This window comes from Branchiostoma floridae, chromosome 2, assembly GCF_000003815.2.
Source record: "Branchiostoma floridae strain S238N-H82 chromosome 2, Bfl_VNyyK, whole genome shotgun sequence".
NCBI classification, from domain to species: domain Eukaryota; kingdom Metazoa; phylum Chordata; class Leptocardii; order Amphioxiformes; family Branchiostomatidae; genus Branchiostoma; species Branchiostoma floridae.
In genome coordinates this window covers 30,331,609-30,353,162 of record NC_049980.1, presented here as the reverse complement: position 1 = coordinate 30,353,162, position 21,554 = coordinate 30,331,609, and the positions used below count along the sequence as shown (strand labels likewise).

Here is a 21,554-nt window from a genome sequence, read left to right as displayed (position 1 = left end):
GCCGAGAGGTTTGCATTACCTCCGTGTGCTCAAGGACGTTGGTGTGCTGCAAGCTTCCATGGAAATGTTCAAAATATAATTTTCACTTCACTAAAAAACTAAACTGGTGTTCTGTCGTTCAATTGTGTGTGAGTGTCTGTGTGTGCGTGTGGAGTGAGAGAGAGAGAGAGAGAGAGAGAGAAAATATTAGACTTCCGTATACGTAGAAAAGGCCGGGCCGGTGTTTATATTACGGGCGGGAGGGCTCTACGCCGCCCCCGCTGAATCTTGCAGTTGCGGTAAGTTGGGCGAATTCTTATGGTGTTGCGGTTGCTATGCTTTTGTCCGTGTTACCGTGCGTCTACTTCAAATCCATTCTATAGTATAAGGTACAATTAAAACAAAGAAAATTGCAGGGCAAAGGACGCCGTTTTAAAGTTTACCACGTAATGTCCAGCGCACTACCGATATCGATACATTCGCTACGACATTAGCGCTGGCATGTGCTGTGTTACCGAAATGTGGACCTAGTTCATTTACAGGATGACGAGAATATAAGGAGTTTGTTATTTGAGAGAACACGTTTATAAAAAAACGTAGGTTGCAACGATTGTCTTAGATTGAGTCGTTATGTATACAAGAGAGGAACAGACACGCCGGGACTTTGGACGCATTATATCAAGGGGTTCGTTACGTTTGGGTCTAAGTATACTTGTATGGTGAGCTTTCATTGATATGTTTTAAGTATAGGTATTTATCTTCGCCGAAAAACTACTGAATTTCTATTACTCAACTCTGTGTGTGTGTGTGTGTGTGTGTGTGTGTGTGTGTGTGTAAAAAAGCACGGATAATTGTCCGGGTTGTGTCTGTAAACGACGACCATTGCTCCGTCCAAAGCGGTGACCCGGGAGTGACGGTAACTCCTTCGATCTTTGCTCACCTAAGGTTTAGTTTTGGCAAGTTGGGTGATTGTAATATATAGACAAATATATAGTTCAAAAAGAATTAAAACGGTGGTTTCAATGCCGAGCTCCAGCGTGTGAATGGCCGACATAAATGCTCATGATCAGGTATTGTTAACTTGGTAAGCGGAGAACAATGGGGGGCGGAGAAAAGACGCGCATATCAAAGGAGCAAGTTCGCACCAAAAAATAGCTCCACTTGGAGCGACCAAAACAAACCTAACCCCCGCCTACAAAGGCGTAAACCAATCAGTTATTGTTGCCAGTAGTGAAATGGGTGATTGACACTGATTTCCTCAATATGCATGATTTGCGAGTGAGGATTTTTGAGGGCCTTTTTGACCACCGTGAAAATATATCGGTAAATGCTCAAATTTATTCAGCTTTCTTTGCACGTTCTCAAAAGGGTAAAGAGACGACGTCTTCAGGTCCCGCTATCAAACAACAGGTTAACTCTTAGACATGAATGGCAAAGATCAAAATGGGTCGTGAGTGAGTAATTTCATAATCTAGTAGACAGAGTTTGGCATCCAAAGGCGTTCTAAACTGGTTCGACTGGTAGGGGTAGACATATTTAACTCTCCTCAGTTGACCACATTCAACTGACACCACATATGTCTTAGGGGTGAGTAAAATGTTTAAGAAACAACTCATTTTTCTTTGAGGGAGGAATTCGAGTGATCACGTTAGCCATACGCTGTTTGATGCTAGATGCGATGCTAGAAAGAAATGCAAGTGAAAGGGGGGCGTCACTTTAATCTTTAAGCAGATCCTACGGCAGCATGAGATAATCATAAGTAATAGCTCCGTGTCACAAGAATTGGAGATTGAAATTAACAAACAAACAAACCTGCATGGTTCTAGTCTACACATCCGAAGCAGCTGCTGCTGATCCCACGCTAGCTGAGAAACACGTGTTCATAGATGTTTGTCTTAGCTTGCCAAGGGAAGAACTCGGCAACACATAACAATTCAAGATGGCGGACGGACGCGGACACGCGTCGTTAGCTCTCCGTATGTGACTTAGTTTGGAGTACCATAATACTACATGGAGTAAGGTATTTTAGTGCATATGTGAGTCTATCTTAACGTCTCACGTATTCTATAATTTTGAGGATTTTTAATAACATCTGTAACGACAGAGGAACATTGAAATATGGGAGCCGAGTCCAAGACGCCCAAGGGTAAGACGCCCACGACGAAACCATGGAATATCAATCTCTCCAAAGTCCCGCTGGACGAAACCCTGGCCTTCGACTACGAAGACGTGGAAAAGTCTCGACTGTGTGGAGTGAAACTGCGGACAAGCCAGCTAGACAAGTGGATTCAACTTCACAAGGACAACTTTGACAAGAACTTTGAAGACCACAAAGGAACAACAGTGACCTGGAAATCCACGCAAGGCACAACAAGCTTGTCCGTCAACTTCTCATCGGCAACAAAGACAGGTAAAAGCCTTCTATCAGTTCACTTTTACCACAAGAAGAATGGTCTAATGGTTCAGGGTCAAAGAACCAAGTGGTGGGTAGATTTACTGTACCCTGAACTGAAAAACAATGTAACAATGCTTGACAAACGTACAAGGGCAAGCGCCAAAGATGGCGTCCAACGCGTGAGGGACGCCGTCAATAGCTTCCAGACAATCTCTACAGAACAGCCCTTGCCCAAGACACCATGTCCATCCAATGTGACTGAGACACCGACTATGCCCAAATCCACCGCTCCACGAACATTAGAGGGTCTTGAAACCCCAACTGGTAGCAGTTTCACAGAACAGCTGCAACAGGATTTTGTAAATGGCGCCCAAAGTGCCGGTGACGCCATAACCGGTGACTCACGCGACCCCCCAGTGACATCCGGCGTAACTTCTGAAACAAACGAGTCAAGTGACACACGTAACGTAACACTAACAGGTACATCGAACTCTCCAGTAGAAGTGTATCTAGAACGTGTGATTTCTGTTGAAAAGTCCATAAAAGCGAGTGACAGTGCCTTCAACGATCTACAAAAACAATACGTAGATACGATCGGCAAACTCAACGCCTTCAGGGACGAGCTAATCGCGAAAGAAAAGGAGCGAGAGAAGGCTCACATGAAAAGTCTGAATGCCATATCCACACAGATCGAAGCCGCTCAGAAGGCACTTGAAAGTCATATCAGAAAGGCTACCGCAAAACTCCAGACAGATCTGAACAATTCTCGCAAAGACATGACTCTACAGAAAGAAAAGCTCATGAAGGAGAAATCAGAAGCAAAGCAAGAGATCTCGATCGAAAGGAACCTATGGAAAGAGAGACTTCATAGTATGTCCCTGAAAGTAGATGATTTGGCAGCTTCAAATGCCGACCTACAAGACATCATAACAAAGCAAGATTCAGAGATTCAGGTACTGGTGGACAGGTATAAAGATTTGGAACAGATGTTTGCTACCTGCCATTGTGGTGTGACGCACTCTCTACATGACAACAAAGCCCCAAGTTCCCATAACAATGACAGGTCTACTTCACATGACAATGGCTTTACTCCCGTGAACAAGAAGCACAACAAACAAACCATTGTTCCCGACGACCAGACACCAGCTGTCTGTACCAACATGCCCCAATCTGTGAACAACCATGTGCGAAGTGAGAATGCCGGGGTTGAGATAAGAATCTTTTCGGATTCACTTTTTCGGGATGTGGATCCAGATCGCGCTTGTAAAGCAAACCATACAAAGATCCACAGGAGCAGCACCATAAGTGCGGCCGTTGACAACATCAGCAACATCAAGGATTCCACAACCAAGACTGTTATTTTACACGTTGGATCTAACGATCTAGATAACAGCAAAGGACACTCAGACTCAGTTCACAAGACGCTCCGTAACACTGACAGGCTGCTAGAAGCGACAAAGAAGTCCTTCCCAAATGCGAGGGTGGCTGTGTCTCAAGTACTACAAAGAGGACCAAATCAGAGATCCACCCTGAATGAGAATATCAAATCATACAACCAAGAAGTACTCAAACTATCCAGGAATTCTGGCTTCACGTACATTAAACACAGGAAGTTAACACAGGACAGACATCTCTACCTGCCAGACCAAATACACCTAGACCCCAGAAGTGGAACCAAACTACTAGTTGCCGACGTCAAACGCACACTCAATGCATCGCCACCTACACCAACAGCGGGCCCGCCACAGCTTCCGACGCCGCGCCCACAACGTGGATACCGCTCCTCCGACCAACACGCTCACCCAAGGCCTCAAACTGCCGCCACCAAACGTGACAATGCCATCCCGACACGAGACTGGTTCAAGAACAGTGTGAATGCCATTCCACTTGGATCGAGGAAGCCTGTCAGTCCTGCTAATCTGACATCCAACCGAAACCCTACAACAGGAAGCCGACCTGGTGGAACCCAACAAGTCGTGACCTCACCGATCACCACGGGAAGCCGGTCTAATGGAACTCTACAAGTCCCGACTTCACCGATCGCCACGCTGCAGTTACGACCCACCAAACAGACAGTTCTCCAGTGGAAGCAGATTGGAAAGCGTTTCCGTAAAGCATGGGACATTCTCACATCTTGATTTCTGGGACCTTAAATGAACTTTGATACCATCCTTCACAGACATGTAAAGCCGTAGAGGTAAAGTTATTCCTTATCTTCATACTATGTTCACTCTCAATTCTAGAGGAGTTTATTCTCTTTTTTTTACAACTATTTCGTATGCATATGTCATAATACCGATCCCATGTAGATATTGTGTACTCCTATTCAAATACGGAGGATGCCAAAAACATCTGCACTAGTATTTTCTTCTTGGAATATCCAGGGAAGCTGTTGCAAGAAATTCAAAGATGACGAATTTCTTTCATATGTAGAAAATAGCGACATCATTTGTGTTCAAGAGACCTGGCTAGATAGTTATGTAGATTTAGACATACCAGGTTATAGTTTTTTCACTAGCAGTAGAATTAGAAGTAAAGGGGCTAAACGGAATTCAGGTGGGGTAGCAGTTATTTTTAAAAGTTTGTACAGGAGAGGGATTTCCAAATTAGTTAGTAGTACGGTAGATACTGTTTGGTGCAAGTTTGACAAGCAATTTTTTGGCTTAGAAAATGACTTATATTTATGTAATGCCTATATCCCCCCCGAATCATCTTCTAAATCGTCTAATGAATCTCCCTTTGAAATACTCTCTAATGACATATGTAAATACTCTAATTTAGGAGATATCGTCGTGTTAGGCGATTTAAATGCAAGAACTGGCCAGTTGATAGAAAATCATTTTGACACTTTCACCTTTGACAATCCTATAACAGACGGTCTCTGTTTCACCAAAAACAGACAGAACAGAGATATCAAAGTTAACAACTACGGTAAAACATTGATAGATTTGTGTTCAGCAGCCGATTTAACTATTCTAAATGGTAGATTCGCGGGGGACCTAAAAGGCGATTTTACCTGTTATCATTACAACGGTTCTAGTGTTGTCGATTATTGTATTGTGCGCAATTCTCTATTATCCGATGTACAATATGTAAATGTTAGCCCAATCTCCGAATTTTCTGATCATTGTCATGTTTCCTTCTCATTGTCAACAAATTACTCCGCTCATTTTCAAAAAGCAACTAACCAGATAAAACCCAAACCAACCGCATTCATTTGGACAGATGAATCAAAATCAATGTATCAAAGTATTTTAGATAGTAGAGATACAATTTCAAAATTTCAAAACTTCTGCCAAACATCATTCTGTTCGACTGAAAAATCTGTTACAAACTTTACAGAGTTATTGCTAGATGTAGCAAAGAAGTCACTGAAAACAAAGCCAAATAAACAAACAAAGAAACCCGCACAAAGCGGTAAGAAAAACAAAGTTTGGTTTGATCAATGCTGCTGGTCTTCACGCCAACGTTTAAAAAGACTGTCACTGGCACTGAAAAAAGAACCCTGGCTAAAAGAAATTAGAAGCAAATATTTCACAGCTTTGCGTGATTACAAGAAACTCATCAAACAGCGTAAACAGAAGTACAATTCCGACCTTCTAGCAAAATTGGAAGAATTCAACAAAAACAATCCAAAGGAATTTTGGTCACTTTTAAAATATTTGGACAAAGAAATCAGTGGAAAACACAACAAAAATACTTGCGATCCCAATATATCATCTGAAGAATGGATACACCACTTTACAAGTTTAAATAATTTGATAAATGACAGCAGCTTTGATACTGTCTTCGAAAAAACGGTCACTGAATACCTTAATCAGTTAGATGATCATACCCCAAATCCCTTAGATTTCCCATTCACTCCAGTGGAAGTCTTAAATGGTTTAAAATTATTAAAAACGGGAAAAGCTTCCGGTATCGACTCAATCTCAAATGAAATGTTAAAGTATGGTGCAAAACATCTATGTCAACCTTTAGTGAGTCTTTTCAATACTATACTTGATAAAGGCACCTTTCCTTCCAACTGGAATACAAGTATTCTTAAGCCAATACATAAATCAGGTGATAAAAGTAATGCAGACAACTATCGAGGAATAGCGATTTCTAGTTGTCTATCCAAATTATTCACACTCATTCTAAACAACAGGTTACAAAACTTTGCAGAAAGAAACAAACTTCTAGATGACACACAGTTTGGGTTCCGGAAAAGATGTAGAACCTCCGACAATGTTTTTATCTTAAAATCTCTAATAGACAAATACACCAAGAAAAAAGGCGGAAAACTATTCGTATGCTTTGTTGACATGAGGAAGGCATTTGACAGTGTTTGGCGAGATGGGCTATTCTATAAGTTGCATAAATGTGGTATCGGAGGTAATTTCTTTAATATTATAAAATCCATGTACAATGATGTGAATTATGCAGTTAGATTAGATAATGGATTATCAAACTCCTTTCCTTCCATATGCGGAGTACGGCAGGGATGTAATCTTAGTCCTTTATTATTTAATTTATTCATCAATGATATATCTGAGTGCTTTGACCCCACAAAATGTGACCCTGCAGTCCTGACCTCAAAATCTCTAAACTGTTTATCCTGGGCAGACGATCTCGCTCTGATTTCATCGTCAAAACAAGGGCTACAGCATTGTATTGACTGCCTAGAAAACTATTGTAAGAAATGGAAGCTATCTGTCAATGTTTCAAAAACCAAGGTAGTTGTTTTTGGCAAAGGTTCTAGCAAGAATAACAAAGACCAATTCCATATTTATGGCAAAAATATAGAAATCACTGACAGCTATACATACCTCGGCATTCCTTTCACATTCTCCGGAAAATTCAAAACCGCCAGGAAATATTTGAAAACCAAAGCAATGAGAGCACTTTTCAAACTCAAGGCTCTTTTACTCTCTAACAAGGACATTTCAATCAATCTCGGAAAAAATCTATTTGACAAATTTGTAAAACCCATCTTTATGTACTGTTCAGAAATCACATGCTTTGACCGTTTTTCTAAAAGTATAAGAATCATTGTATCACATACCAATAACATCTGCGAACCTTCCTCAAAGGTTTTTTCTACTTTACTTAAAAAACTTAATATTCAAGATAACTTTCCAGCTACCATTCGAAAAACCACCTCTTCTGCTTTGAATACTACTTATGTTGTATGTTTGGAAAGAAATACAGATAAAGAAATACTATTGCGTCATGCCAATAGCCATATTTTACGAGATAACGGTTTCCAAATTATAAACCTAGACTCAAATCAACAAATTCCAGAATTTGACATCATTGACATGCGCTTCCAAAAATTTCTGTTAGGCATTCATGCCAAAGCCTCAAACGATGGTGTCAGGGGAGAATTGGGAACTTTCCCAGCTAGGATTGATGCAGAAATGCAACTTGTGAAATATTGGCATCGTTTAGTTAATCTGCCCGAAGATGCCCTTCTTCGTGAGGCATACAATACTGTTTCATTCGGAGAACATGATTGGATTGTCCACGTAAAAAATATCCTCAACTACCAAGGCTTTGGACACATATGGCTGAACCCGAGGTCATACCACATAGACACAATCACCACTCAGTTACGACAACGTTTACAAGATATATACGTGCAAAATTGGCATTCCTCTATTCGAAACAATTCCAAACTCTCATCTCTTTCTACATTGAACAAGCATTACAAGCAAGAAAATTACATTTCAACCATAAAGAGCCTTGACGTTCGTAGGGCAATCACACAACTCAGAATTGGCTGTCACAAATTAAATATAGAAACCGGAAGATTCCAAAAAATCCCTATTGTCCAGAGCTAATCGAAGACGAATATCACTTTATGGTTGTATGTCCCAAATATTCCAATATACGCAATTCTCTAATACAGAAGGCTGTCATTTTGTACACAAGGATTTATCCAAATGGACCTGAAGTGCAAATTCAGATACATAATGACATGTGACAATCCCTGCATGGCAGATATAGGAAAATATATCAAAGAAGGTTTTGACATTAGAAATTCCCCAAATGATTGTAAAAGCCTCCAATGATTGTAAGAAACTTATCCCATACTACAACTCCTGTATTAGTTAGATAAGCCCTAAGTTAAGTTATAGCACTGTAGTTATGTAGATGCCATACTTTGTACCTCGTACAATTGTTGTGCAATAAAGTTATATATACATAAAGATGTCACTTAGTGGTACAGCGTGACCCTCTGCTTGACCTAACTCAAGGTACAGCCCTTCTGCGCGTGGCTGACCTTGCTCACTTGTCTTGCTGAGCCCGTGTATTTATACACGGGATGCACAAATATAATGCCTGTATGTGGGCCCAGTATCTTTACGGGTTTGGGGCATTTCTAACTTAATGCGGCAGAGCAAAATTGGGGAAGTAAATTTTACTGTACTGAAATGGATTAATTTGCCAGATTAAGGGGGTTCAATTGGTCCAAAAAATCCTCAGTAGGACAAGGGTTAAGGCTACCCAAGGTGAACCGAGAAGAACCTGTAAAGAGAACTGTAGCATTGCGCCTATGTTGAAGTCTACGTGCCAATGTAGGATTGAAATGTTGACATTATTTTACTTCGGAAAGTCATCACGAGAATCATATGCCAAAATTGTAAACATGTCCGAGAATATTCAGCTTGGTGAAAGAAATGTTTTTATTAGAGTGTTTTGTCTCCCAGTGGCTGATGAGTCCCTTTGTTCAGCTTTACTCCTTCACCAGCTTTGATACTATCTTATGCCAATGGTAAATCTGACTGGACATTACCGTTAAAATACGTGACTTTAAAACTATAAATGTGACAGCTATAGGTATTACGTATGATAATGACCTTGAGGTCACCTTTTATTGGCCAACCAAATTTGCCTTCATAGTTTCCGTTTGTTCGGTACAATAATAGAACTGTGCAAAGATCCGGCCAACGTCAATTGAAGGTTGCCGGTACGTATAAATACATGGCGCTGTCACCACTAGAACTCGTCCACCGATCTTCAAGACTAGCTCAGACACACTGTGTTCAGTACAGACTGCAGAGGAGTCCAAGATGTTCCTGGCTGTAGTACTAGTGATGGGGCTGGTCTGCACGGCGCATGCCAAGACCTACGAGCGCTGTGAACTGGCCAACGAGCTGGTGTCTCGCGGTCTGACTTCCCGATCTCAGGCCGGCGAATGTAAGTACCCAGTTTCAAAATTATTCTACTAGAGACTACCTCTCTGCCACGTTGCTACCTGACAACTTAGGTCATCTACAGAGGTCATTTAGATCAGTTTTCCCCTCGACTCAAGCGATTTCTGTCCTTAGTCACTCCAGCGTTTCGTCATTGTTATCTAGAAAAGCCTACACAGCAGACGTATCCCACCGTTTCATGCCTTCCGACGACCCAGAACGACGATGTGAGGAAGCTCAGCTAAAACCTAGCTATTCACAGTCTCTGAATAAGCTTGTCCATAGCCTCTGTCATATGTGTGTTTCTTATAACAAGAACTAGTTGACCCACTTTTTTCAGTTCCTGATGATGATGATGAATTGCTGTCCTTTAGCTCTTTGGCTACACAATGTAGTAATTTGTACTCAATTGTACTATAAAATTTCAATATTTTGAAAATAAAACCACCGCTTATCGACTAGATATTCCGGAATACCCTGCTTTTAGATGGAACGAATATAGGTTGCCTTGCGGATAAAGGTGAAGTAGCCTTACATGAAGTGTGATGTCTCCGCAATGTTAAAAAAGGGGAGGGGGAGGGGTGATAACTGCACAGACAGTGCAACACAATGGTGACAATTGATGAAGAACGAGTTGTGATGTTCCCACAGGGATCTGTCTGGTTCAGCACGAGAGTTCCTTCAGGACTGGAGCCAGAGGCGGCCCCAACTGGGACGGATCCTACGATCACGGGCTGTTCCAGATCAACGATCACTACTGGTGCGACAACGGTGGACCACACAATGACTGTGGCGTCTCCTGCTCCAGTAAGTATACAACATGTTAATTATCTGAACATCACAAAACAGTGGTAACTGTAGAAAGAAGTGGATGCCGTTCCTGCATTGGCTTTCAGCTTTATGGTATTCCGGAGCTTCATCGAGTGCATAGCTACTAGTACATGTATATAGAAATTTGAAAATATAATCATGCTTTATATGAGAATTTGATTATATATGAATGCTATGTTACGTGTTGTGGAAAAAGAAGGTTGGTCTACGCCTTCCAATACCATGCCATATGCATAGGCACAGTTAATAACAACCCCCTGCCCCTACGGCCTCAGGTTATGAGGCTACCTTTTACCTTATGTTACGTATATAATACTGCCCAGCATATAAAATGCTAAGTCCTATCCCGTGTGTTAGCACTGGTCCCTATTTTTAATGACCACTTTGTCTCCTCTCTAACCCAGACCTCCGTGACAACAACATCGCTGATGACGTCAGGTGTGCCAAGCTGATCTACCAGCGTCATGGATTCTCTGCCTGGTGAGTTAACATTTCTGTTGTAGCAATAAGGAGTACATTTTACTCTTTTCATTTATCTATACCGTGCTCATTATTTGATTAGGATACTTAGTACCACTGAAGCTTTTGTCTACTATAAGTAGATTTTTTCTTTCATTTAGTAAAAGGTTACCTTGACTAATGTGGGGCAAGAACTCATCATGGAAAGGAAAAATTTGTGGAAGGTCAGAGCTATAAAGTACTGCATTGACTGTGGGAATGTGTATTATTGCGGCCTCCTACATGGTAGGTTGGGGGAAAAGCCATTGTTTCGAATGCCAACGGAATTCCAGCAAAAAGATAGAGTAGAATGGGTATGTGTGTGCTTCAGATGCGCATCATCACTAATTGGCATGTATGTCAGCTAATGGGCATTTTTGTATGTCAGCTATTGGACTAATAAAGCATCCAAGTCATCACACAAGGCAGACAAAGAAATTAACACACTCTAACTCTCTTACAGGTATGGCTGGCAAAACAACTGCCAGGGCAGCACCTCCAGCTACGTCAGCGGCTGCTGGTAGATACCTCACCATTGATGAGCAGACTGTCGTTGATATCAACACATTGCATCAACTCCACCAGGCGCCACTGCAATTTCTCCCAATTGTGTTAAGATTCGGCACTGGGTTGGAGTCTCACGAATAAAACATCAAATGAATCTAATGTCTCTTGCGTGCCTGTTGAATCATTATTTCGTCAGGCATACATGTATATATTTTTCAAAGAAAATGCTGAACATGTTGCTTCCATCACTAACGAACTGTGATCTGCACGATAAGCTTTTGCCCAATGAGATGTATGGAACACCTAACGCACCCTAAAAATAACGTGTATCTGAATAAAAGATGTGCAGTTCTGGCCATTACCATTGCCCCGTGGTGTACCTCGCTAAGTCAAAATAGAACGCATGATCCACCACCATAGTATAAACCAATAGACGTTGAGCATATTCCTACCTTTTCTTACTGTTCATTTGAAAAAAAAACTCTCAGTTTACAATCTTTTCTGATTTTTAATCGAAGTTAAATGCAATTGAATAATACAATTCACTAATCTTTCACCATTATTTACGATTAAGATGACATACAACATGGCGTTTGGTTAATGAAAAGTTAATGTTCCCAATGAACGAATCTACATCTGTGTGTAAAAGTAAAAAAAAAAAACTCCTGTCATTCTATGACAAAGGGTCTTTGGAGAGGAAAGCACAATCGTTATAATTATCATTAGTGCCTTAAACACTACTCCATATAAACCTCCATCGGCACGCTCTCTGGGGCGTTTCCTCTCTGCGCTCCTCGTGAGTAGCTTTCCTCGTTGGACTCGACTAGATTGGACGATGACTTTCCTGCTGAAGTCTTGGTTGTGCGAGCATCGTCCACAAAACAGGCACAACACCTTAATGTAGAGAGAGCATGGTTTAATAAGTGTGCAGATCACAATGAACAACATCAATCATTTCTTAGGGGGATGACGAATCGATTTTTCAGCAAAGCACTGGGGCAAAGCCAAATATATACTATTTGCCCCAAACATACTATTTGCCCCCTAAAAATTTCGGCGAGTCCAATCTTTGTGTTGGAAATTACAGTTCAACTATTGCAAGGATATACTATTGGGTTTTTATATACTCGGACATGTTGGATATTTTTTTGTAGAATGAAAATACAATTTTCCAATGGATAACATTATTGACGGCGACGTCTATGACCTGTAAGGTGAGTAACGCCTTGGACTCGTCACCCGACTCGACAGTCGTTCATTGAAACAGACACCGAATGACTCCCTTATATAACTTGATATAACCTGTATAAACAAAAAGAAAAGAGAAAGAAAGGGAAAAATGTAATTTAGAACATAAAAGACGTTTAAAAAGGGCAAACTTAAATTTTCCGACTCACTTGAACCACAAGTTTTGGACTTCCTTCTGCCGTAGAGTATGGAAGATGAAGATGAAGAATCCTTGCAGGGAGTTGAAGATGCAAAATAAGTAGGAAAAGACGATCCTTCCGTCACTGGAACACAATAGCAGCGATTTGATGAAAACTTTTGTTTATTCATCAATACTTAACATCGATACAAGTAGCTGATAGATGAAAAAACTATTCCAAAACGATACCAAAGCTCACATTAAGATACGTATGCAATGCATGTTCTTATTTTTTTTCGGCATAGTATGATATTTTTAGCTCATCCGCTAGAATTTCCATAATTTACAGAAACGGCCTTGTACAAAATCAAATTACATTAAAAATACATTTAATCTTTAATCTTTTAATTTAATCTTTCTGCTGTACCATTTTCTTTTTGCACGTGGTTTTGTTTTGATTAATTTGCAAAGAAAGGAATAAAACGTGTAAAAAATTTTGGAGATCGTAGTAGGGCATTCAAGTTGCTATGATAAATGTGAGATTCCTGACCTGATCATGAAGAACCCAAAGACCCAGGTGAGTCCGACCAGCACCATGACAGCGATGGCGATGCGCAGGTTCTGTTTCGTCGCACCGCTTTTGTGATCAACAACTCTCCCTGCAAACGTAAAGGTTTGGAGACTGAATAACTTGGGATTGGCAAACTCCATGATTGTGACTAGACTATTTTGTCCGAGTTACGTAGTGATAATGTGAGAATCTCTCTCTCTGTCATGAGAAGCAGAATATGAGATAAAGAGGCCCAAACAATCAGTTGCACAAATCTGATAAGTTTTTGGCAAAGCCCTGTAAATCTTTTCGGCGTCGATTTTGCGTATTGTATTTTGCTGTCTGTCTTCATTTGTAGGGAGGCACCACTGTATATGCTTTTGTATGGTATTTTAACCCTATCTTGACTGGCCTTTTTTGGATAAGATTTTGAAAAAAAAAAGGTTTTGACGGAAAAAAAATTTGGCAAAGCACTGTAAAAAACAAAAAGAGTCTGACGGAATTTGAGTAAAATAGCATATTTTTACTGTTGCTAATGACAATGTACGCCATCTTGGATTTTGACCCCTGACGTCATCAAATTAGCATTAATTATGAATATTCAATTATGATTGTAACTTGAGATTACATAGGATGTTAATGATATAGATAAACAAGTGTGGACTAGCAATAAAAGGAAAAGTCACCAAGTTTCGTAGTCCTAGCAAACGCCGTTCAGCAGTTATACGACGTCAAGGTTGGTGCGGGCACTTTAAGCCCCCTCCCCCACCAGTCTAGATAGGGTTAAAATGAAATCATTGTATGTAAGACAGGAAATTATCTTTAAAACTAACCTTCGTTCCTCCCGCAGACCAGTTTGCTAATAACCACGATGTAGACGATGGTGTTGAACAGTAGTACCAGTCCCGCAGGCAACAGGAACCCAAAGTACAACTGGTTACCCTGCAGCCAGCAACTAAGCAGAGAGAACGAGGAGAGAAAATATCACTTCGTCACTGTTCCTGGCTGGGTCTTTCATGCTAAGCTATCTCTCTTTAGATATGTATCAAAATGTAGACATGTTTTTCCTCTAACTCACCCACCAACTTGCTCACACGCTCACTTGCTCACTCATTCTCACTCACTCACTCATTAATTCACTCACTCACTCACTCACTCACTCACTCACTCACTCACTCAATCACTCAACATTTCCCTATCATTTCAGCAATTGCATGCTGACATGCTGTTTTTTTCTGTCAATATGGCAAAACGACAATACCTTTGATTATAAAAGGAATTCTATCAAATGATGGAGTATGATTGATGAATGAGAGGGGTAACAGGCTGATATATGCATCACGGCTTACAATTCTGAGCTCCTGTAGGTCTCTTGCTCGTTAGGGTAGGTGCTGGGAATATCCACAGCCAATGTGACGATGGCAATGACAAGGGGAAGACCTAAAAGATATACAGACGCAGTAAATACATCATTTCCCAATTCTTAATAATATTGATTAATTGTAAAGAATATGGGTATCCATTTTTGCTATTCTGAAAATCATTGAACCCAGGATTGTATATAAAGTGCAAGGTGACAGTATTCAACAGATAAGAAATCTCAAAAATGGTAATTACACTTGACATACAGAGCATAATTAAATCATGTATGATGATGGCAGTAATTTTTTTTATCTTGTTCATCGTGTCGAATGCCATAATCAATACCAGTCCTGTATGTGGCAGTAACTTCTGACCAAAGCAACTGCTTCAAAATGAAACTCTACTCACCCCACGCAAATATGGCTGCCTTGAGCATAAACCTGGACACGTGAGCCCCCAAGACTATAACGAAGGCCAGGTACATGTTGAAGGCTTCCACGGCCATCCACATGAACACCGCCAGGAGGAAGTAGTGCAGCAGGAACGACACCACCGTGCAGCCGACTGGGGAGCTGGTGGCGTCGATGCCGGCCAGGAAGATGACGAGAGTCGCCAGCAAGGCGCTGCACAGGTGGGTGAGGATGTGCTGTGGTCTTGTCTGACGCAGTTGCCTGAAAATTAATAATATCATAATACCAATCATACAGCTAGCTACATTAATGCAATTACCAAGAAGCGAGAGGAAGAAGAATGCACTAGAGTAGATTATACATATGAGTACGCGTGCACACATAAATTTATATGATTGTTACCGTGTGACCTGTACTTTGCCCAGTGGGGCAAAAATATGCAATAAAGGTCTTCATTCAATAATACAAACTCTCTCGACATGTTGTGCATCATGAACATGTATAGTCCGTTGATAGTCTCAGCAACATGAGCAAGTGAACGTCTGAAGCAACAATGTGATCACATGTTCACACCAATGTGAACGCCTCGAACATGTACATACCAACGACAGCAATACATATGAACATTATGAAAAGACGTAAAAGCGTCAGAAAAATGGACGCATAAATGCCAATCTCTCAGATGCAGATCCTCAAAAACCAGCAGAATCAACAAAATGGTAATACGTCTAGCACCATAAAAAAGTTGACTATACTTTCATAACCATGGGAGACCAGTTTCAGTACCAAGGACAAGTAAGTAAAGAGACTGCATTAACGTTTTAGTTAAATCACATTAAAGTAAACTACAATACATTCATTAAAAACACTAAACTGACTTGACTATCTAAACAACTTACTTGAATATCACGTAGGTGATGAGTGTTAAAGTGAGGCCTGTGATGGACAGGGCAATCCCAACTTTACTGATCAGGTCCAGGGCAATGCTCTGTAAGCCTCCATAGATGTCCTGAAATTAAGCGTGATGATTTTTGGCTATCAAAAAAAACAAGCATCTTCCATCATGATTTTAATGGGATGAAAAGATACAAAAAAGGTGCAGTATACAAAAATTAGATAAATCTAGCGAAATTGTGGTGTGCGCAGTACTGCCAGTAGCCTTTGAAGGTGAAAAATTTGCAAATAACTTCCACAATTCTTTGCGTCTTTTACTATCCTGTTGCAGTTACTTACAGATACAGTCATTTCTCTACAAATTGTATCCCAGCCAAACAACTGACCAATGGCCTACTACCAAGGGATTTCATTGATCTCCAAGGCGTCTGCCAAGGTGAACAACAAGAATTCTTTCACGAAACTTAAAAAAACATTTGAACCCATGCAAGATTTATACTTCGATAAGGACCTTGCCCTCCTCAATTCACTACACCACGTTAGTGACTATTTGTAATGTACGGAAATGGGTCCTAGGATATAGCTGTTATATGGAGAACAAAAATGCTTTAACCACAAGGCGTTATTTTGACATGACATCAAGCCATTCTCAGATACACAAACTGAAAAACCTACCGTCAAAACAGCAAAGTTGGTAAGATGGTTACACTCGCAGACGACCCTGCTATTGTCAATCCCAACAAAGTCGCACCCCTCTGTTGACCAGGCACCAGCCCCTCCTTCAGCTTGAAAATCCCAGAATACACACCTGACGTTGTCCACTGTGCGGTTCGTGCTGTTTTGAACCTGCGAAAAGATTGCAAGCATTAACCAAAATGATTATCTGAAGAAAAGTTTAATTGTAAACAAATTCTGAAACCCACGGACCTGTTATTTTCTTCAATAATCTACCTTATTCTAAACTTGGTCTTTTGTTTTGAAATATTTCATGGCCTCTATCTACATAGAATCAGGCATCTATGTTGAAAAATGCAAAGCGAAACAAGAGTCGAAGGGCCATCACATATGTACACAGATAGGTCTGTTTCGCCATAGGCGCAGGGTAGCTGTTAACAGGAATATTACCATGGACAGATGTAGACGCAAGATAGCACAAGTAAACATTTGAAAAAAAAAATCACTGTATATTTTCTAAATCTATTTATATGTAGATAATATCTGCCCCAAAGAAGGTTGTCTGTGTGGCGCAGCGGTTAGAGCGTTGGAATCGGAATCAGTGGTCCCGAGTTCGATACTCGCCATGCCCCTGCCCCCATGACGGCGGAGTGACGTCCACCGAACCAATCTGTCAAAAATGGTGCCAAAAAGGATTTGGTGCACCAGTGTGTCTACATCTGCACACTTGCAATTAGGACCCGTATTTCTTTTATCTGCCAAAATGACTTCTAAGATGGAAGGTCTTATTACTTACGACAGGAAGGTATCTTGTCACTACAGGGCTGGATAGATTCTTGAAGTCAAACCCGGTGACTCTGCTGGCAATGATCCTGCTGTTGACCCTGGTTTTGGAGGAAGATGCCGTCTGGTTGGACTGGAACAAGCGGCTATTCTGGTAGATGATGAAACTCAGACGAACCTCCACATCACTGGAATCTTGGGTAAACAATATTTTTTCTAAAGCACTGTCTAAGACATGCAGCACATAAATCATCATTGCAAAAATCTTACGCATGGCCCAACATCACCATATGAAGGGCAAACACAGTAGTAGGAGTTGCCAGGTACGATAAGGTTAGATTGTTTAAATCACATATTAAAAGTCCTACATCATATATGTTCTAAGAATTCTGCATGTGTTTAAAAAAAGAAAAGCATATTAATATTGTATTCGATATGTGTTAAAAAGATTGATAGTTATACCGATAATAGCCAATTGAATGAGATTTTGTTCTGTCTCATATAAAAAATGCACAAAGGGTTATATTGTCACAGTATTTGCAAAAAAGAAAAGAAGGAAAATTCATTAACCAGGTAAATTTTCCCTCATGAAGGCAATGGTAGATGCGAGCTCTGCAGGCAAGACTATGGACGCGTCTACTCGATCATTGGGGATGGAAGAGGAGTCAGAATAGGACCGAACCGATCCGTCCTCAAGATCTTCACTGCCGTCAAGGGATGAAAATCCAACACTGTGTGATAAGAATAAAGAGGATTGACAATTCGGTGGCCCGTTTTAAATTGTCAACAGTGCAATTCAAGTTCGTATATCCAGCACGATACAGATAAAAAGTGAATGATTGAATGAAAACCAAATCATAATCACTTTATCTTCGTTTGGCTTTGGTGTTAAGACGATGGGTCCAAAAGACAGGGACAAACTCAACAGATGTCCGTTTGCTTCTTTTCAAAGTAGTAGCTTTACCTGTTAATCAGTTCTGCTGCACCAATCTTGTAGGTTTCCACGCCTATGTTTTGCTCAACGCGCCGGAAACGTTTTGTTGTCAGATTAACACGATCATTGAACTGCTCAATTGCACGCACAATTCTGCAAACACAGAAAATATATTAGTGTACAAAATTAAGTATTCATTACTATTAATCGTCAACATCTATCTAAGTTGTGGCTAGATTAAAATCAATGTAATCATCTTCAATTATCTAAATCTTTATTAGCTGTCACGAAACTAAAATCATGAGAAATGAGTTGCAACATCATTTCAACACACATGTTTACATAATCTCTCGCTGGCTGGGGTTAATGACCCCTCCCCAAAGGGCGGCGGCTATTGTAGGGTCGGCCGCTAGGAGGATTTTAGTCAGGCTACACCACACCTATGCTCTTATCATTTTTAAAATGCATATTATTTCAGAACCGTGCCTTTACAATGCAAATGTACCACTCAAAAAGCATTTCCTTTAAAATGATTTTATTCATTATTGATGTTAAGCACATGTTTCGTACCTAGAGAGAGACTGGTCCTTGACTTGACTCTGGTAAAGAACCTCATCATCAGAGTTCATTATCTGGTCAACAGACACCATCACGGAGTAGCCAACCTGGAAGTACAAGCAGATATGTGGCTTAATGAAAACAAATTGGCAGAACTATTGCTCTAAGAAACGTCCCATCCTATGTTTTACCTTTCTTACCTTTAAGAGATGTGTTTTATCAGATATAGAAATGTGACATGGCTTTCGAAAGAATAAAAATGTTCCGTGATACTTTCTTGTGGGGCCTTCAACTTCAACTTCAAATAAGGAATACAACTCCATAATCATGCATGGGGGATGCGCATCAAAGCATTGTTTGTACGTTATTGTCCATCTATGGATTTATTGAATTCGAATCGATTAGGTTAACATCCTAGAACGTGGAAAACTAACACTACTGGCCTCGCCTCTGATGGGTTACCAAAAGGATGAGACTCACATTCTGGTCTCCAGTCGTATTAGCCAGATTGTCCAGTACAGTGGAGGCATCTGCGATGTTTTCAGCCATGAGCGAACTTCCGTTAGAAGTAAGAATCTGCAAGTCTGCGGCGACCTCTGCTACGTTTTCTGGAGTTACGGGGATCTAGCCAACACCAGGATAGATTGAAAGTTGTGAATGATTCCGTTTCCGCTTGTTTTTCACAAGAAAAAAGTTTTCAGTCTGACTGAATGAAATTTAGTTAGATAGTTCCTGAAAGTAGCATATATTTTTAAGTATAATCAAGCCAAACCTACCACTATAACGTTACAATGTAACTTGATAAATTGTAATTCGCTGACTAGTGTTAGATTAAGCATTGATAACTAGCATTTACCATCCATGATAAGACTTCATTTACACTCACCATGTTGCTAATTGCACAATGCTAACTAGGTACAATTCCAACAATTTGTCAGTTCTGATAGACGCCAATGTAAACATATCCAACAACAAACCGTGGAATTCTTTTAAACCTGATCCAATATAGTCCTACGGCCATAATTATAAAGCAAAATGTGCTTCACCTGTGCTAGTCTGGACAGGTCGAGGCCACAGTCCAAAAGCTCCGGGCTGCTCCAGCTGACTCCTGTGTCAAAACTTCCGGTGCATCTGCGGACTGCTAACGGAACTCCAGCTGGGGATATAAACTTGAAAATGAATCACACAAAGTATATAACAGATCCTTATCGCTTTAGGATAGATATGGAACTTTACATAACTGAGAATTGAACACTGTTTAGAATTAATCTAGTAGTATAAAACCAGTCAGTTACTGATTTATGACATTTTTCTTATATGACATTCGTTTACTGCATTTAAGACGACCCATCATATACGGAATAAACACAGTTACATACATGAAAGATACAATCAATAGCAAAACCTGGTTTCATTCCGAATCCTTTGATCGAAAAATAAATTCTGTAGTTTAGAAAGATTTCACTGAATCTGATGCTTTGTTTTCGAGTATTGATATGAATTAAAATCAAGACTACTGGCATTGTAAACTAAGTATAAAAAAGAATAGTTTTTTTTTTAATTTGTCAATGAAACTTTGCCGCCAAAAGCTTAAAGCTTTGAATCTCCTTACCACTTTCCGTGTTGTTAGCACACTTTTCCCTCGAGTAGGCATGTGTGTCTCCTGCAATGCTTGGAAACGTTAGATTTACCCGGTTGGAGTACTGGTCTGTCACAGATACCGTTTCGCCGTAACACGTAGCTGTGGGACCAACGATAGGTGTCATAGATGTGGACATTTGTTTGATTGTTATTGCTCGGTGTTATCAACCGCGTGCTAGGTGACGTAACATTAACAAAACTGGTGATTGTCAAGTCGTAGCGAATAAAATGACATGATAGTGGGCACAGGATTCATCTTTAAATATTTGTGTCAAAAATTTATTTTCATATGTGATCTTTAATCTATGTATGATTATGATGATTATGTATGATTAATCTATTAGCTTTTTAATTACGTTTAGGTCCGCATTTTTTCACACTTAAGCAGCGACACCTAGCTGCATTGAGCAATAGAACCAGTCAGTATTGCCCTGAGAAAGGTGACCAAAACGTTAGGCTACGTTTTGACTCTTTGGTTGCGTACCAAATATACATTTATTAATGGCATTATATATTGAATCTCCAATAGGGGTTGTACTAATAGCTCCATGGAGCCAGCTCCATGGAGCCAGCTCCATGGAGCTATTAGTACAACCCTGCGCCCAACCTACCAGCTCCATAGCTGGTACTTTTAATACATAGCCAGGTTTCACGTCACCTTCAAGAGAAATTAATAGTTCACTTTGAATGCATACAATTGGTTCACGTCACCTTCAAGAGAAATTTATAGTCTGCCTTGGAGACGCTCTGGTAACATAGTCTTTCGACTTTACGCACTTGGAATACATGGGTTTCATTTCACCTTCAACAGAAATTGATCGTTCGCTATTCTTTTTTGTAAATAATGACTATTACTATATGAAAAAATAATGACAATGACTAAAATGATAATAATAAACAAGCCGGCACAGTCACGGCCCAGTCATTCTTTCACCTCTACGCACTTTGAATACTATACATGTTTCACATCACTTCAAGAGAAATGGTAGTTCG

At 40.3% G+C, this 21,554-nt stretch overlaps 3 protein-coding genes across 3 annotated transcripts in view; 2 read left to right on the top strand and 1 right to left on the bottom strand.

Moving 5' to 3' along the window:
• Nucleotides 1-21,554, top strand: part of LOC118409729 (3-oxoacyl-[acyl-carrier-protein] reductase FabG-like) — an 876,245-nt gene that overhangs the window by 153,940 nt on the left and 700,751 nt on the right. The gene's annotated exons all lie outside the window — the stretch shown is intronic.
• Nucleotides 9,350-11,547, top strand: LOC118409748 (lysozyme c-1-like). Its single transcript, XM_035811031.1, has 4 exons — nt 9,350-9,556; nt 10,204-10,359; nt 10,788-10,863; nt 11,345-11,547. The coding sequence occupies exons 1-4, from the start codon at nt 9,430-9,432 to the stop codon at nt 11,403-11,405; spliced, it is 420 nt and encodes a 139-aa protein (XP_035666924.1). The 5' UTR covers nt 9,350-9,429; the 3' UTR covers nt 11,406-11,547.
• Nucleotides 11,693-21,554, bottom strand: part of LOC118409145 (adhesion G-protein coupled receptor G7-like) — a 27,316-nt gene continuing 17,454 nt past the window's right edge. Inside the window, exons 10-24 of the mRNA XM_035810014.1 lie at nt 20,533-20,661; nt 19,967-20,076; nt 19,401-19,544; nt 18,933-19,027; nt 18,393-18,515; nt 17,999-18,159; nt 17,442-17,623; nt 16,646-16,816; nt 15,976-16,085; nt 15,075-15,337; nt 14,654-14,744; nt 14,138-14,259; nt 13,305-13,413; nt 12,786-12,899; nt 11,693-12,282 (exon numbers count right to left, since the gene is read on the bottom strand). Of these exons, the coding sequence (XP_035665907.1) occupies nt 12,126-12,282; nt 12,786-12,899; nt 13,305-13,413; nt 14,138-14,259; nt 14,654-14,744; nt 15,075-15,337; nt 15,976-16,085; nt 16,646-16,816; nt 17,442-17,623; nt 17,999-18,159; nt 18,393-18,515; nt 18,933-19,027; nt 19,401-19,544; nt 19,967-20,076; nt 20,533-20,661 (2,081 nt within the window). The 3' untranslated portion in view covers nt 11,693-12,125. The remainder of the gene's footprint in view (nt 12,283-12,785; nt 12,900-13,304; nt 13,414-14,137; nt 14,260-14,653; nt 14,745-15,074; nt 15,338-15,975; nt 16,086-16,645; nt 16,817-17,441; nt 17,624-17,998; nt 18,160-18,392; nt 18,516-18,932; nt 19,028-19,400; nt 19,545-19,966; nt 20,077-20,532; nt 20,662-21,554) is intronic.

Coding starts and splice junctions, on each gene's coding strand:
- LOC118409748 (XM_035811031.1), top strand. CDS start 9,430: ATGTTCCTGGCTGTAGTACTAGTGATGGGGCTGGTCTGCACGGCGCAT. Junction 9,557..10,203: donor CCGATCTCAGGCCGGCGAAT/GTAAGTACCCAG, acceptor ATGTTCCCACAG/GGATCTGTCTGGTTCAGCAC. Junction 10,864..11,344: donor CGTCATGGATTCTCTGCCTG/GTGAGTTAACAT, acceptor ACTCTCTTACAG/GTATGGCTGGCAAAACAACT.